This window comes from Hydra vulgaris, chromosome 01 (assembly GCF_038396675.1).
Source record: "Hydra vulgaris chromosome 01, alternate assembly HydraT2T_AEP".
Lineage (NCBI taxonomy): Eukaryota > Metazoa > Cnidaria > Hydrozoa > Anthoathecata > Hydridae > Hydra > Hydra vulgaris.
Window position 1 is genome coordinate 26,150,618 of NC_088920.1, and position 16,508 is coordinate 26,167,125.

The window sequence follows — 16,508 nt, forward strand, 5'->3', positions numbered from 1 at the left end:
TCCAATCTTGAGTCAAATAACTTACTATCAGACAATAAATACAGTTTTCGATCCTTTCACTCTACGGCTGGCTTGCTAATTGCTGTGACTGATAGATTATATTGTGCATTAGATGCAGAAAGGCTAGAGTTATTGCTCTTGACATATCTAAAGCTTTTGACAAAGTTTGGCATGCTTGCCTTCTCCATAAGCTTACTTCATATGGTGTATCTGGTAACATTTTTGAGATTATCAAATTGTTTCTTTCTAAATGCTTTATTATCATAAGTCATCCTTGAAGGCCAACACTCTTCTTCATATTTTCTTCTATCTTTGGTCCTGTTTTGTTTCTTGTTTACATTAATGATCTTGCTGACAACCTTACATATAAAGTTGCTCTTTTTGCTGATGACTCAACTTTATACTCCTGTCTTGACAAAAAGTTTTCTATTTTCGATTGCTTAAAACAGACAGCTGATCTTAAATCTGATCTCATTTCTGTGACAGATTGGGGCTCACAGTGGCTTGTAAATTTTAACTTCAACAAAACTCAGTTATTTACTGCAAACTACAATTGCAATACTGTCGATATTCCTATATTAATAAATGGCAACCCTCACACTCTTCTTTATGTCTCCTTGGATTATTGTTTACTACTGACCTTTCATGAAAAGTATATATACAATCGATTGCTAAATTTGCATATGTAAAGGTTGCTTCTCTTTATTGTGATTGCCATTTTTTTACTCCTGATTCTATTCTCTACAAATCTCTTATTCGTCTCTGTATGGAATACTGTTGTCATGTTTGAGCTAGTTCTTCTAATTATGCTCTTTCTCTTTAAGACAAGGTCCTAAAACGCACTGTAACTGTAGTTGGACCCGCTCTATCTGCTAAGCTTGAGCTTCTTCCCCATCTTCTTAAAGTTGCATCTCTTTCCCTTTTCTACAAATACTATCATGGTTGCTGCTCAAATAATCTATTATCTCTAGTTCCATCAACTAAAACACATTCTCGCTTGACTCGTCATTCACTAAAGTCTTATTTGTTTACTGTATCTCTCCCTGCATGCTCTAAAAACTTTTTTCCTCACATTTCTTATTTTCCTGCTCTATAACTCTATTTTTTTTTTCTAGAAACTCCCAACTTAACAGTAGTTGCAGTCTTGTAAGGAGTGAATAAGAATTAAAAAAAAAAAGAGGTCTAAAATTAGTGATTTTACTGTATACATACTTTTTAGATAAAGTAAAAACAATTTGTTACATTTTTCTACTAATGTTAAGGTTATTAATTTCATAAAATAAATTCATATGCCAACTTTTATGGGAAAAATATATATTTCTGCTAACCAAGCAAGAGTGTATATATATATATATATATATATATATATATATATATATATATATATATATATATATATATATATATATATATATATATATATATATATATATATATATATATATATCCAGCAATGGTGAAACTTAAAGTTGAAGAAAAAAGTTAGATAAGTGTTTTTTACTAATTTATTTATAACCATGGGGGCCGGGGGGCCTTGGCCCCCCAAAACTTCTTTAGGTTATAATTGTTAGGGAAAAAAATATATGTAAAATATATATTTTCATATATGCAAAAATATGTTTCAAGACATTCCATATCTTTGATTTCTTTTAGAATTTTATTTGTCTACGGAATCAATCAACTTTAATGTCTTTGCTGAATGCTAGTAGTGACTTAAAAGTAAATGGTGACAATGTTTCGTTGCATTGTTTTAATGCTAAATTTTATTGTAAAAAATGCTCTTAACGTGCTAGTACCATAGAAGCTTACATTATTAAGAAATAATTCATTTTCACACTATCTGCAAAAATAGCTCTAATACTGTATCTAATTTTAACAAAGCATTTAACTAAATTCCCTTTATTTTTCTCTTCCTTTCTAAAATGTCCCATTTCTAAACTCTCCCAATAGTCTCCCTATATAACATTTTTTTTTTTAATTTTTTAATTTACATATTATAAAATTTTAATTAAAGAAACATTTATTACCTATATACTTTACCTAATTTATACAGGAATTTTCATAAGTTTTGTGCTAATAAAAGGTTTACTCATCTTACAGATTCAACAAATTTATTGCTAAGTAAGGTATTAAATTAAATATATTGCTAAGTAAGTTAAGTAAGGTAACAAATTTATTGCTAAGTAACTTAATTTAAACTTAATTTTACTAAAAGATGTTAACTAACATATTTAGACATTCATAGAATTATATTAAAAATGGTTTTTAAATATAAAGCGTATATAGCAACAGCTAAATTTTGCCATGGTCGCCAGTTTATCACACATTTTATATGTTTACACAGCCTGTTATCATACAGATTGCCATGGTTATATGACATGTTTCTTTTTTTAGCTTCATCATTAAAATATAATTATCAATTTACTAATTTAATTAGGAAATTAACTATTTATTATTAAATTAGTAATTGAATTTATTAATTTAATCAAAGCAATTTGATGTAAATAAATTGTCCTATTGTGCAAGTCAACTGCATCAAAATAATAGTTTTAGCCTTTGAGAAAATCATCATCTAGTGCCATCGGACAACCATGCCTATAACTAATTTGCAGGATTTTATTGGATGAAAAAAGAAGTTGCTTTTTTGTTTACAAATTTAATCTGCCATTTGTAAAAATGGCAAAATGTTATATAGTTAATCTTGTGGAAGCCATTTCTAAATAGGCCCAAAGCTTGAATTTTTGGATTGAAGTAAGGCATCTAATGTATATAATATACAGTCCGCGCCAAAGGAATAACGCATGCAATAATTTAGTAACAAAAATAGGTGTATTAAATTTAACACAATAATTAATGCATATTTAAACACACTATAACACAAGAAATAAAATACAAAAAAAGGACAATATTGTCTTTGATTTTGTTTAAAACATGTAAAAAATAAAAATAAATAAAATGAAAAATACATTGTGCCAAATAAATAGCACACACATCATTTCAGCAGATTTTAGAGATTACTAATACGTAGAAACGTACCTAATAGTCAATCTTCTTACCTTTCTTCATGATAACCTAAATGCAGCGCTTAGGTATGGAAGAAATAAGTGTTTCAAGCAAAGATTGGGGGTTTTGTTCCATTTCATCTGGATGGCCATTTTCAGTTCCATGACATTATTGTATTGTTTTCCATTTGCAAAGATGTGATGAGACAAGTAACCCCAAATGTTTTCAATTGGATTCAAGTTGGGTGACGCTGGATGATCAAACAACTGGATGTCATGTTCTGTTATAAATTCCATCACAGTCTTTACCATATGTATCGGTGCGTTATCTTGCATAAAGACAAACGTATGTCTATAGTTTGCATGCCCATATGGCATTAAGTAATCAGAGAGTCTAATAATATAGTCTTCAACTGTTTGTTTCCCTACTAAGAATTTCAATTCAGATAATCCAGCCTTGGAAAATGCATCCCAAATTATGACGCTACCACCACCATTTTGTCTGGACAAGAAAGTCTCAGGCTCTTTTCGTAAGTCATGCCAATAATATTGTTATCCATCTGGACCATCAAGATTAAATTTCTTCTCATTAGACCAAATAATTCAGCCCTAATCAGGTGGACAAGACAAATGTTTGTTCACATATGCCATACGTTTCTCCATGTGATGTTTCTCCATCGCCGGCGCTGACATATGCTTTGCATACCTTAGATGTTTGGCTTCATGTAACATTCTTTGTATTATACGCAATTACACATCAATATCCAGCTGGGAGTTGATCAATTGGGCACTACAACCAGAGTTTGAAGCCACTTTCAGTATGTGACGTTTGTCACGCTTGGTTAATTTTGAAGCATTTTAGTTGGATTTTGTTTTCAAATATGTATCAGGATCCTTCAAAATCTTCTTGATCATCTTCTGACTCCACTGTATATGTTTCAATATCTCAGATGTTGATACATTGGCAGTCTTGAATGCCTTGATCTTGACTTCTTCAGTATTTAACTTAGTTCCACATCCCGTAGTAGTCCTCTGTAACATGTATAATTAGTTCACATATGATGGCCCTTTGGTCTATGTTAATATATGTATCACTTACCTAGCGTTAGAATTTGTCTGTTGCAGTCAAATTTTAAATGACTGATGCTTGCTATCCATTTGCCACCAGAAAATATCATATGGTCTACCATACTTGATGCGAGAAAACATTTGGCACCAAAAACGATGTTTCTTATTACTTCTCTGATTATGTATATTATTTTTGTGAAACAATGAAAAGTAGATGTTTTGCGAGTTGGTCTGTCTTTTGAGCTTGGGTGTAAGGTATTTCTATGTAAAATATTCACAAAACACTAAGAATAAAATCTTTTTTAGATTAACAAGTTTTATAATTTAAAAATTTTTATTTTTATTTTTAATTGTGTATTATTTTAGTTAAGTGTTTTTTAAAGAAACAAAGATTTTTTTATATAGAGATTGCATATAAAATTTCAAAAAAGAAAGGAAAATTTTTATATATAAATATTGCATTTAAAACATTTTATAAAAGGTACATGTTATAGTTCCACAAGCTGTGTTAGATTGTAATAATTTATCTAAAAATGACATTAAAAGCACATTTGATCTGATGTTCAGTAAAATAATAATAAATTAACTTGCTTGGTATAATACTTGTAAAACACACACAAATCGCCTATGCAGTATTGGTTGAAAAATACAGTATAAAATTAAACCATTTTAAAGTATAAAATAAGTTTTTAATTTATTGATTTATAAAGTAAAAAATGGCCTAGCAAGGTTGTGGCGAGTGATACTCAATTCTTTAAAGCACTTATTTACACATTGTGGCAGAATTTATAACCTTGAAAACATTCGTTCTTTATTTTTATTGCTAAATAAGTTTTTAATTAGTTCAAACTTTGCAAAAATGTTACTTTACTTTTTACCTTTCATTAATCAATAACGTCATTAAATCAAGAAAATATTGTAAAAGACTGTAAATATTCAATCAAGTCTTTTTTTATACAGTTTTACAGTTTTCAGTAACTTAAAGGCCGATTTAATAGACGTTTAAAAATGCTCTTTCCCCTTTAGGGATGGGGGTGCAAATTATGTTAAGCCTTAAACAAAGTTAGCTATGGCAATGTATATGCTTAGCAAATAACAGGATAAATCAATTTTAGAAAATTTTGAAAATAAATTATCATAGTTGCTATAAAAAAACCCAACAAAATACCAAAAAAAGTGATTTTCAAAAATTTTTATAATCTGTTTCACAATATTTTACCATAAAATTGTCGATAATAACTGTCTAAATAAGATAAAATTTTACCCATTAATTATAAAAAAACTTTTCTTTTTTTAAAATTTTCTGGAAATTTTCTGGAAAATTGAGTTGAAAATGTCCAGCAAATTTTCATCCCTAGAAATTTTTGAGAGAAAATAATGAAATGTACTTTTTAGGAAAAAATCTTTAAAATGAACCATATAAACTTCAATTAAGAGTAAACAATGGGCAATACTTGGCAAGTGTTTAGAAACGCTTCCAAATTATAGACTTGAAGATTTAGGAATTTCTTTAAAAGTGATGGACCCACATTATTGAGAGATATAATAAATAAAATTAATTTAGTAGATGATACGCTTGATAAAGAAAATCAAAAGGAATTAAAATATTAAAAATAAAACATTGAAGAAGAACAAATTTATTTTCATCTGTGTCAAACAATTAAGAAACTGTTTGACACCTTATATTTTCTCCAAATGCAAAAATATCAGAGCTGGAGCTAGATTTTACACAATTAAAAAATTCTCTTAAAGATATTGGGGAAAAACTTAATATCGAAAAAAAAATTAAAGGAAAGAAACTTTTTTTAAATTTCGCGACCTTGTTAATAGATTACTTAATGATAGAGAATTATTCTTTGCCGATAAAATTAATATAAAATTCCCATAAAATTATTATAATGCCGATAAAATTAATATAAAATTAATGCGGTAGTGGTGTAGTGGTAGAGCGCACGCTTCGTAAGCGAGTGGTTCCGGGTTCGAATCCCACCACGTCCCTGGTAGTACTGCGCTCAACTTGTTTCGTCAAGGTTTGTGTTTTGGAGTTATAGAGTTGAGAGAGGGTTATAACCACAAATAGCCTCCTCATCTGTAGTGGCCTAATCAGCCTTGGGGAGGTGAATAACAAAAATAAAAAATATATATACATAGACATTTTTCTGCGAACAGATGGTAACAATTGCTGTGGTTCTTACAGCTGTTGGAGCAATTATTGTATCTATAGTTGAAAGTCTTTCAAAATTAGGCAGTGTTCCTAATCCAAGTCCTCCAAAACCATTTCTTGAAAAATAAAAAGAAGGTTAATTTGGCTGGCTGGAAAAGCAGGCTCCGCTCTTCCTGGAATAATTAGAGCTATTATCAGCTAGATTTTTCAAGCAGCAGCAAATGTGGTTGGGTTTTTAGCAATAAACCTTTGGGCTTTTTTACTAGCAGTAGATAAAACAATAATAAATTTTTTTTTTTTATGCCTGTCAAAAATACAGGTGTAAAAATTTTTTTTTAGCTGTAAAAAAAAATGATACTTATAGAAGCCATTATCCTCTTTTTTATCTGTGGTGGATGCTTCATTGATAATGGTCAATAGGTTAAAATATAAACAAAAAATGTACTCCTAAAAGTTCTACAATAAATATAAAAACTAATTTATGATATTTATTATATAATGCATTATATAATTAATAAATAATAAGTTAATTCTAATTAGGAGCTATTTACAGCTAAATTTAGCATTTGAATATCAATGGATTATATAAATTAATCAATTATTATTAAAGCAATTAAAATCATATAGTTCAATCATGATTTTGATTTGCTCAATTTAAATCATGATTTAAATGATGATGGTGATGATGATGGTGATGATGATGATGATGATGATGATGATGATGATGATGATGATGATGATGATGATGATGATGATGATGATGATGATGATGATGATGAGGATAATGGTGATGATGATAATGACGGCGATGATAAAGATGATGGTGATGATGTGCTAATTAAATAATTATTTTTATATAATTTATATACTCCTGTTGTTAAGAAAGACTGAAGCCTCTGTTGATGAGTATGAAACAAATATAATACAAGAAAAAGCAGAAAAACTTCTTCATCTCAGGTTATTATTTTATTTATTTTCCTTTTCATTTATATAATTTACTTTTTTATTTCAATAATTTTTTTCTTTTTTTCTTTAAATCCATTTTGGTTTGATCTGTGTTTTGATATATACTTTTTTAATCTCCACAGTGCTGCTGTGGTTTCTAGATCAAAACTGGATACCAAGAATACTGAGAAACCTACGAACCATTCTTCTAATAAAAGTATACAAATGTTACATCCTCATTCAGTAAGAGGTGAAAATCTTGGAATAACTGGTGCATCTCAAAAATCACTTAGGCCAGAAGATGACATTTTATACCAATGGAGATTATCCCGTAAAATTGAAAACATCAAAACTTCAGAAAAAACTTTATTGCAAAATAATAGAATTAAAAAAAAGTCTTGCAACATTAATGTATTAAATAAAGCAGTTGATTCATCCCTTCGATGTGCATGCCATGCCAATTCAATTACTTCATCATCTAAATGTTTGTTTTCAGATCTTCAAACAATAGAAATGTTACAACATCAAAAATCAGGTTCAACAGTTAATTCTTTATGTGAGCAAAAGGAGAATCACTTTTCTTATATGCAAAAGGAATGTCCTAATGAAGTTTGTGTTGGAAGCTGCCTTTGTTGTCATTGTACAGCTCATTGCCAAAGATCTTGTCAGATACTATCATGCAGCAATATGATACAGCAAGCTGCTGAAAAACCTTTTGATTTATCAATCAAAAGCAAGAAAAAGAGTTTTTGCATTGAAACTTCTACCCAAACTTCTAACCTTGTTTCCTCTATGGACAAAAAAAATGATAGACAAACATCACAAGTTTTGACAAATATTAATTTTACCCAACCATCTCATATCCAGATTCTTGCTTCTACTTCTCCATTAACTACTTCTACTTCTTTTACTACTTCAAAAAATATTTCTACACAAACTTCAGACAGATCTGCAAAAAAAGTGCATTTAAAAAAAAGTATCTCTAATGATTCTGCTCTTACTTCTTCTGTAACACCAATATTAACTAATAAAAAACCTGCCAGTCATCCTGAAAACCCTACGCTTGGTTGTAACATACCTTCTAACTGTTTTTTATCGAAAAATAGTTATCAAAAATTACAAGACAACAAATTTTCTGTTATTTCTAACTATTCTAATTTAGAAGATAATGAGAAAATTAAACAAACAGTTCTAAAGAATCAACTTGATCCTATTATAAAAGAAGTGAGTCAAGTTTTTATCTTTTTACTTTTAATCTAAAATATTTTCAAATAAATTCAAACATTTCTGTTTAAGGTTCTGAAAGCTCATATTTTTGCTAAAAGTATAGATGATAACAGTATGATTGCAGAGCCTTCATTAAATCTTAAGCAAGGCTATAAAGAAAAAGAATTACAACAAGTAATACAAGAAAATAGCAATGAAAACTGTAATCACGTTGATGTTTTTTCATCCATTCCATTCCAAGAGTTATCTGCAATGAGCAATAATCGTATACCTTTTCAGCAACAGAACTTAATAGGTAAGTTTGTTAAAAAGTTTTTATATTTTTAGTTTACTGAAGTTTTTATGTATTATGTAATTTAATTTTCACTGCAAACTAGTTTGTGAATAACAAAATTTTTGAGTAAAATATTTATTTGTAGGACTAAGGGTTAGGAAGGGGAAAATGGTGGAGTTTGAACTTAAATATGCAGACATGGATTGGTTAGGTAGGATTACATTGTAACAGTTTGTCTTATTATGTCTTCTAGGTTTCTCTATCTAATCCCTTTGATTGACTCTTTGCATCTCTTTTTTCACTTTACTCAATACACTTGACTTTCAAACTTGACTTTTTTTTTTTATCTATCATTCTAATATAAACCTTAAAAAACTCTTAACTCCACCCACTTTATACTGTGACCATTAGTCCTCCTTTAACTATTGTTTGTTCCATTACCAAGTTATCTTTGTATTAGTCCAATTTTTCAATGATGAAAAGATATTAAATACACATACTATATATCAATAAAAATTTTCAACTCTCCTCTTTCATGAAATATCTAGGTTTTAATAGTTAGCTACATAAAAAAGTAAACTGCCTAAGTTCAATTTATCCTTTGAAAAATCCAGAAACTGTGTTCAGCATTATAATCAGCTCTAATAATTGATACTTATGATTTAAAAAAAAAAGCTTATTGTCACAAGACTTTAGAAAAATTTTAGTTCATTCTTATTAACACTGTTGTCACATTATGAAATGTCACACTGTGACAAATAATGTACTATTTAGAAATCCAAAATACCAGAGCAAAGGACTCTATGTAGTAGATCTAAAACAACACTGGCATGTTAAAAAAATAATACAACTCATGTTATTAGCTTATATTTTTTTAACATGCTTTGTTGTCAGGCTGTTATGTCATGACATAAAAGTTTAAAAAAATAATTATTTAACTTATTACTAAACTGAAGCCACAAAAAAAAGGCTTTGTTAACTTTGATAACCCAGATTATTGTGCTATCTGCTGTCTTTGATATTTTTTGTACTTTGCTCAAAACTAAAGAATAAAGGTATGTTTAACATACACAAGGCTCTTTTTTGGGGTATATAAACCCCTCTAAGGGATAGTAACTCAATGGAGCCCTAGATGAGTAATATGTGCACCTTTAATAGCTGTTATGTTTTTTTGTTTACCTTTCAAGGTCTAATATGCCTCTTTATCATGCTAAATGGTGAAAGAAGTAAAGTAAAAGACAGTTGGAAAAACTGAAAGTCAGAAAGAATCAAGAGAGAAAAAAAAAGACCTGGGGAATGAACAAGAAAAAGAAAGAGTAGAAAGAATCAAAATCTGTAATTGTTACATCACTATCTTATAGATCTGCAAATTTGCAAATTTCTTGGAAAGAGTCAACAATACAAAAATCACCAAGAAAGAGAGTATAAGCTATATAAAACTTTTAAAAACAAAATGAAAAGATGCTAAGTTTTATGATCTTTATGGTTTAAATGACATTACCAATAATAAATGTGTTACTTGGTACCATAGGAAAAAGTTGTGAAAAGTAATGGAAAAATTATATTAAGTTGAAAATAACGGAGGAGTTAATAATCTTTACAACATGATTTCAAAATCTCTACTGCCATTTTTTGGGCATTTTTTTTTTAAACAGAAACAGTCAAAGTCTTTATTACCATAATTATAAGATCTAACTTCATAGTAATAATGACACCGCTGTTAATCAAGTAGATTTTGCTGAAAAGTTTTTAACTTTGTTGCAAGATGAACATTGGTACAGAAGCAAGTTACTGTGATTGCTGATGCATTTTGGTACCAAGACTCATGTTTGTCAGCTGTCATAGTTTCAGATGATTTAGGCCATTCAAGGGCTTTGTTCTTGTATTTGTTCATACCTTAATATCATGTTGAATGAAATATGAAAGAGATTCTGAAAAAATAGAAAATAGATTCTGTAAATAATGAAATTATTTTTTTATCTCAAATTGCTACATATCGTTTATGCAGAGTTTTATTTGACATAACATCGTCACCTTTTTTATTGATTGCAACATTAGTAACTCACCTGCAAAAATATATCCGAGTCAATATTTATCCAAGACAGCTACAAACCTGATAAACCAAGAGATGTTTCAAAGTTGTGATCAATAATATATAATTGATTAACCTCTGTCTTTCAAATGAAGACTGTTCAATGAAGAGTAAAGGTGCCAACTACTCTGAGAAAGAGCCGCTGCCAACTACTCTGAGAAATTAAAAGAGGCAACTGCATCCTTGTTCACAGCAGTTAATGAAATCAAATGTGATGAGGATTACTGCTCAAAAGTAGTTTTTCATCTGAATCAAATGACAAGCTTAAAATGAAACCAAAACTAAACTAAACCAAAACCAAAACTTTAAGTGCAGAAACATCAAGGATCTGTGGACGTTTTTACTCTTTAGGTAGCTTCCACACTTAGTATAACAAATACTAGTGAAAAAGAAAAGCTCTTCATATTTGTTTAGGCAATAATTTCTGCAGGTCCCAGGCTTCAACATTATACAGAAGAGCTTATGATTATTGCTGCTTGGAAAGAAACTCAAAAAAAGTCAAGTTCTGTGCCACTAATTTTGCACTCTTTTGTCTTTAATAAAAATTTGTTTAAGAAGTTAACATATTGCTTAAAATAGAACTAATTTAAAATTGGAATTTTTCCTCCAGTAAACTTGTTTTAAAGGTTTCATAGCCATGACAGTATTATGAAAAAATTTACCTTAAAAAGGCTTTGCGGTAAATAAAACAATAATTTTTATCTTCACTGGATTAAGTTCGGTTTTTTATAAAATTAAACTTTTATTAAAGTAAAAATTTATATTGAATAACAAATTACAAATATTTCATGAAAATTGTCATTAAAAAACTGCTTAACATATTTGCAAATAATACTATTAAATAATACTAGTATAATAATAGTAATAATATTATTTTTAACTATTAAAATTATAAAAAATATATTATTTCTTTATTTTTGTATTTATATATATGTATATATATTTATGTATTTATATTTATAATATGTAATATATATATATATATATATATATATATATATATATATATATATATATATATATATATATATATATATATATACATATATATACATATATATATATATATATATATATATATATATATATATATATATATATATATATATATATGTATATATATATATATTTATGTATTTATATATATGTATTTATATATATGTATATATATATATATATATATATATATATATATATATATATATGTATTTATATTTATTTTATTATTTTATTACTTTATTTTGTATAATAATAAAGATTCAGTCAAAGTGAGATGTTAGTTTGTTTTTTGAAAAAATAATTCTAAACTGAGTGTGGAAAATGGAGACAAAAATGATGTTTAAATTTCTATATTTTCTAGAAGATAGTTATGGAATGTATTGTAAATTTTTTTGCAAGAATATATAAATTTGTATTTTTGAAAAAAAAGTTTTGCGGAAATACAAATATAAATATATATTTTTCAATATATATATATTTTTAACTTTTTCAGTCATTCCCATACAAAAAATAAGAATTGTTTCTGAAAAATTAAGAAAGCCATCAGTTCAAAGCTAAATTAAGACAAATATAAGGGAAATAAATTCCAAATTTCTTCAGATTTCTTTTTGCAAATTTTTTCCGGATTTTAAAATCATTACCTGGATGATCACTGAGGCTACCCTAACTAAATACATCTTCAATTTAGATTTAAATGTGATAAAAATAATGGTTCGCTTCAGCAAATTCAAAAATATTGTTTGCTTCGAATCAATGTACAGAAAAGCTATCTAATATTTTCATTAAATATATCATTCCCAGATCAAATGAATAAAGAATGAATGACAGGTTTTATCAGTTACAATAAAAAAAAACCATCATGTCAAATATCATGTTAACCTGAAATCCAGACTTTACCGATTACATAACATGAAATAATTACATGAAAAGAGCCACACATGCTCGAAGTGATGACAGACTTGGTGCTGTTCAAACTGTTAGTGTTCAAGAAATATTAGTGGCCATAAAGTTAAAAAAAGTTCAAAAAAACAATACTTTGTCAACAATTAATTATACCAATGAATTGTTTTAGAAATTAATTGGAAAAAATAAGGAAAGTGTAGTGTTTGGCATGAAAAGATTGCTGGTCAGTGCAAGGAATAGGTAATTTTTTTTTTGTAACATCTTCACTTCCAATAAGGATGCAAGCAGCCGCTATTAGAGTTGGAAGTTACTGGAAAAGAAAAGATTAGGTTTATAGAGCAAGATAACGATAAACAGACGACTTAAAAGATTGCAAATTATATGAATTATAAAGAACTGATGTTGTAGAAAAAAAATTGGAAAAATAAGAATTTTTAGAACACTTAGGAACAGTCAAAATAAAAGGATGAGACTTAATAGAATGATGAGTAACACAAAATGAATTTTAGTAGATGGCACAAGAGATGCTAGCTCTTTAGAGCACTGCCCATTATAGTATTTATAGAAAAGAGAAAGAGAATCAATATTATGGCGTTGTGATAATGGTTGGAGGTTGGCTGCAAGAGCAGGTCAAACTATGTTTACAATGCATTTTTTCACCTTGTCCAAGAGAGAAAGGGCATCATTGGAAGATCTGCCCCAGATATGGCTACAGTATTCCATACAAGGGCGGATTTGAGATTTATAAAGATAAAGAATAGAATCCAGGGTAAGAAAGTGGCAAGCACGATAAAGAGATGCAATGTAACCAGATGCTAATTTTGCAGTGGATTTGATATATGGTTTCCAAGAAAGATTGGAAGTAAGAGTTAATCCTAGAAGATGAAGGGTAGATGACTTATCAAGTACATTACTGTTCATAAATATAGGAAGATCTAAATTATTGCCATAACAATTGGCTGAAAAAAATTGTGTTTTATCTTAATTAAAGTTCACTAGCCACTGTGAGTACCATGCTATAGCAGAAGTGAGATCCTCTTCAAGCTTAAAGGCCCCCTCCAAGCAATCAGAGGGTGTTACCTTCTTATCAAGATAAGAATAAATGCTTGTATCATCAGCAAACAATGCCACCTTAGATGTGAGAATATCTGGAAGATCATTATTGTTATGATAATTAATTTATGTTTTTTTGTAAGAAAATTTGAACAGTTTTATAGTTAGTGTGACAATTTCTTATTTTTCCGCTTTAAGAAATTAGACAATAATTTTACATAGTCAATTCAGATGCTATTTTGATTTTCAGGCCAGGTCAGGTTTAGGATTGTTATGATCACCTTGCTCTAGTAACATATAATCCATTACAATCTGCCTCATGTCCTGTTGCTTTATAAGATTTTCTTTTCTAGGGAAAGGCTAGAAGAAGTTAACTCAGACTTGAATATCGCATATATTTTAATAAAGAATAATACTTGAAAAAAAATTAAAGACAGTGTCTTTAAAAGTTGTAGAAGGACAAGAAGGATTACAAACATGCAATTGGTGAGCAGAAAATTTTTTTGACTCTTCATCTAACAAGCTGCATAAATGTAAACCTACAAAACATAGTTTTGAGTCTAGGAGGATAAATACCGAATTTTCTTGACTCTAAATCTTATAGATTTTTGCTAAAGTTAAATTTAGCTCTCAAGCTTGAGCTATATGTCTTTCTCATATTTTGCAGATAACACTAGTTACTTACCTTCAGTCCTTTATTTGAAACTTGTATCTGACCCTCCAACTCTGCTTGTGCTCAGTTATTTTCTAAAGGCTTTTGAAAAAGCTTAAACGATCTGATTAACAAATGCACATTCTCTCATTCATGGATCTAATATTATGTCTTTTTACAAGGATAAAACTGAGTTTGCAAATCTTTAATTTATCTCTTGAATCTAATAAGTACATTCTTACTGATATTCTAAATAAACAAGTTAATCCACTGGTAGATAACCAAATCTTTCCTCATTACTACCTCATTACAAGTTAATCCACTGGAAGATATCCAAATCTTTCCTCATTACTCTCTAAACTATGTAACAAGTGTTTAACTAAATCATTTCATAGAAATGGTGAGGCAAGCACAATTATTCTTGACATATCTAAATCTTTTGATTATATTTGACATTCTGGTCTGCTATATAGCTTGCTTCATATGGTACATCGGAGAAAGTTAAAAATTAATTTAATTATTAGTTAATTGAATCATGAACAGTTAAATGAACAGTACTCTTCTTTATTTGCAGTAACATTTGAAATACCACAAGGTCCAATTGTTGGCCTTGTGTTATTTCTCATGCTTTTTCTAATAACCTCACCTTATTTGCTGATTAATCTCCTGTCTTGAAAAATATTTTATCACTTTCTGATTGCTTAGAACAGACAGCCAATCTTCAATGTGATCTCTCTTATATGACAGTTTGGGGGTTGCAGTATCCGGTGAGTTTTGACCCAAATAAATCTGGGTTGTTTGCAGCAAATAGTTATTGCAATATTGTAGATATTTCTATATTGATGAATGACAGCATTTTAACTCTACTTTATGTCTTCTCAGATTATCATTCACTACTGATCTAACATGGAAACCATTTATACAATCCATTTTTTTTTTTCCCAACAACTTTGCTTCCAACAAGGCTGCCAGCAACCACTATTAGAGTTGAAAATTACTGAAAGAGAAAAGATTAAGTTTATAGAGCAAGTTAACGATTGCCAGACGACTTAAAAGATAGCAAATTACATGAATCAGGAAAGCAAGATGAAGAAAGCAAATTCCAAAGAACCGATGTTTGAGGGAAAAAACTAGACAAATAGGAGTTTTTGGAGCACTTAGGAACAGTCACAGAAAAAGGATGAGATTTAATTGAATGACGAGTAACACAAGAATGAATTTTAGTTGATGGTACAAGGAATGCTAGCTCTTTAGAGCAGTGCCCATCATAGTATTTGTAGAAAAGAGAAAGAGAAGCAACATTAGGATGATGTGATAATGTTTGGAGGTTGGCTGCAAGAGCAGGTCCAACTATGTTTACAATGCGTTTTTGCACCTTGTCTAAAAGAGAAAGGTCATCATTAGAAGATTCGCCCCAGATATGATAACAGTATTCCATACAAGGCAGGATTTGAGATTTATAAAGATAAAGAATTGATTTATAAAGATAAAAAATTGGGTTTTATCTGAATTAAAGTTCACCAGCCACTGTGAGCCCATGCTGTAGCAAAAGTGATATCCCATTCAAGCTCAAATGTCCCCTCCAAGCAATCAGAAAGTGTTGGCTTTTTATCAAGAAAAGAAATGCTTGTATCATCAGCAAACAATGCCACCTTAGAAGTGAGAATATCCAGAAGATTGTTAATGTAAATTAAGAAGAGTATAGAGCCAGGGATTGAACCTTGAGGAACCCCTGAAGTACAGGATATGAAGAAAAGTGCTGTCCATTGAGGACAACTTTTATACTTCGATTGGAAAGGAAGGATTCAATAATCTTAAAGGTGTTACCGGATACACTGTAAGAAAAAAACTTATGAAGAAGACCAGCATGCCAAACTTTATCTAAAGCTTTAATAATGTCAAAAGCAATAGTCTTAACCTCTCCACCTTTATCTAATGCGCAATAAAACCAATCAGTTGTTACTGTTAGCAAGTCAGCTGTAGAGCAAGAAGATTGAAATCCATATTGATAATCAGAAAATAAGTTGTTAAATTCAAGATTAATTGCCTATAATAGGAAGAAAACTAATGAGACAATAGTTAGACAAGTCAGATCGCTCTCCAGAATTTTTGAAAATAGGGATAACAAA

The 16,508-nt window shown here is 29.1% G+C and overlaps 1 protein-coding gene across 4 annotated transcripts in view; it reads left to right on the top strand.

Moving 5' to 3' along the window:
* Nucleotides 1–16,508, top strand: part of LOC101240170 (uncharacterized) — an 89,958-nt gene that overhangs the window by 41,251 nt on the left and 32,199 nt on the right. For 3 of the 4 annotated variants that reach the window (XM_065787778.1, XM_065787777.1, XM_065787775.1), the window contains exons 3-5: nucleotides 7,121–7,191; nucleotides 7,323–8,403; nucleotides 8,476–8,701. In XM_065787778.1, the coding sequence (XP_065643850.1) occupies nucleotides 7,121–7,191; nucleotides 7,323–8,403; nucleotides 8,476–8,701 (1,378 nt within the window). Of the gene's footprint in view, nucleotides 1–7,120; nucleotides 7,192–7,322; nucleotides 8,404–8,475; nucleotides 8,702–8,825; nucleotides 8,892–16,508 lie in introns of all 4 variants that reach the window. The other variant, XM_065787776.1, reaches the window with a different exon arrangement.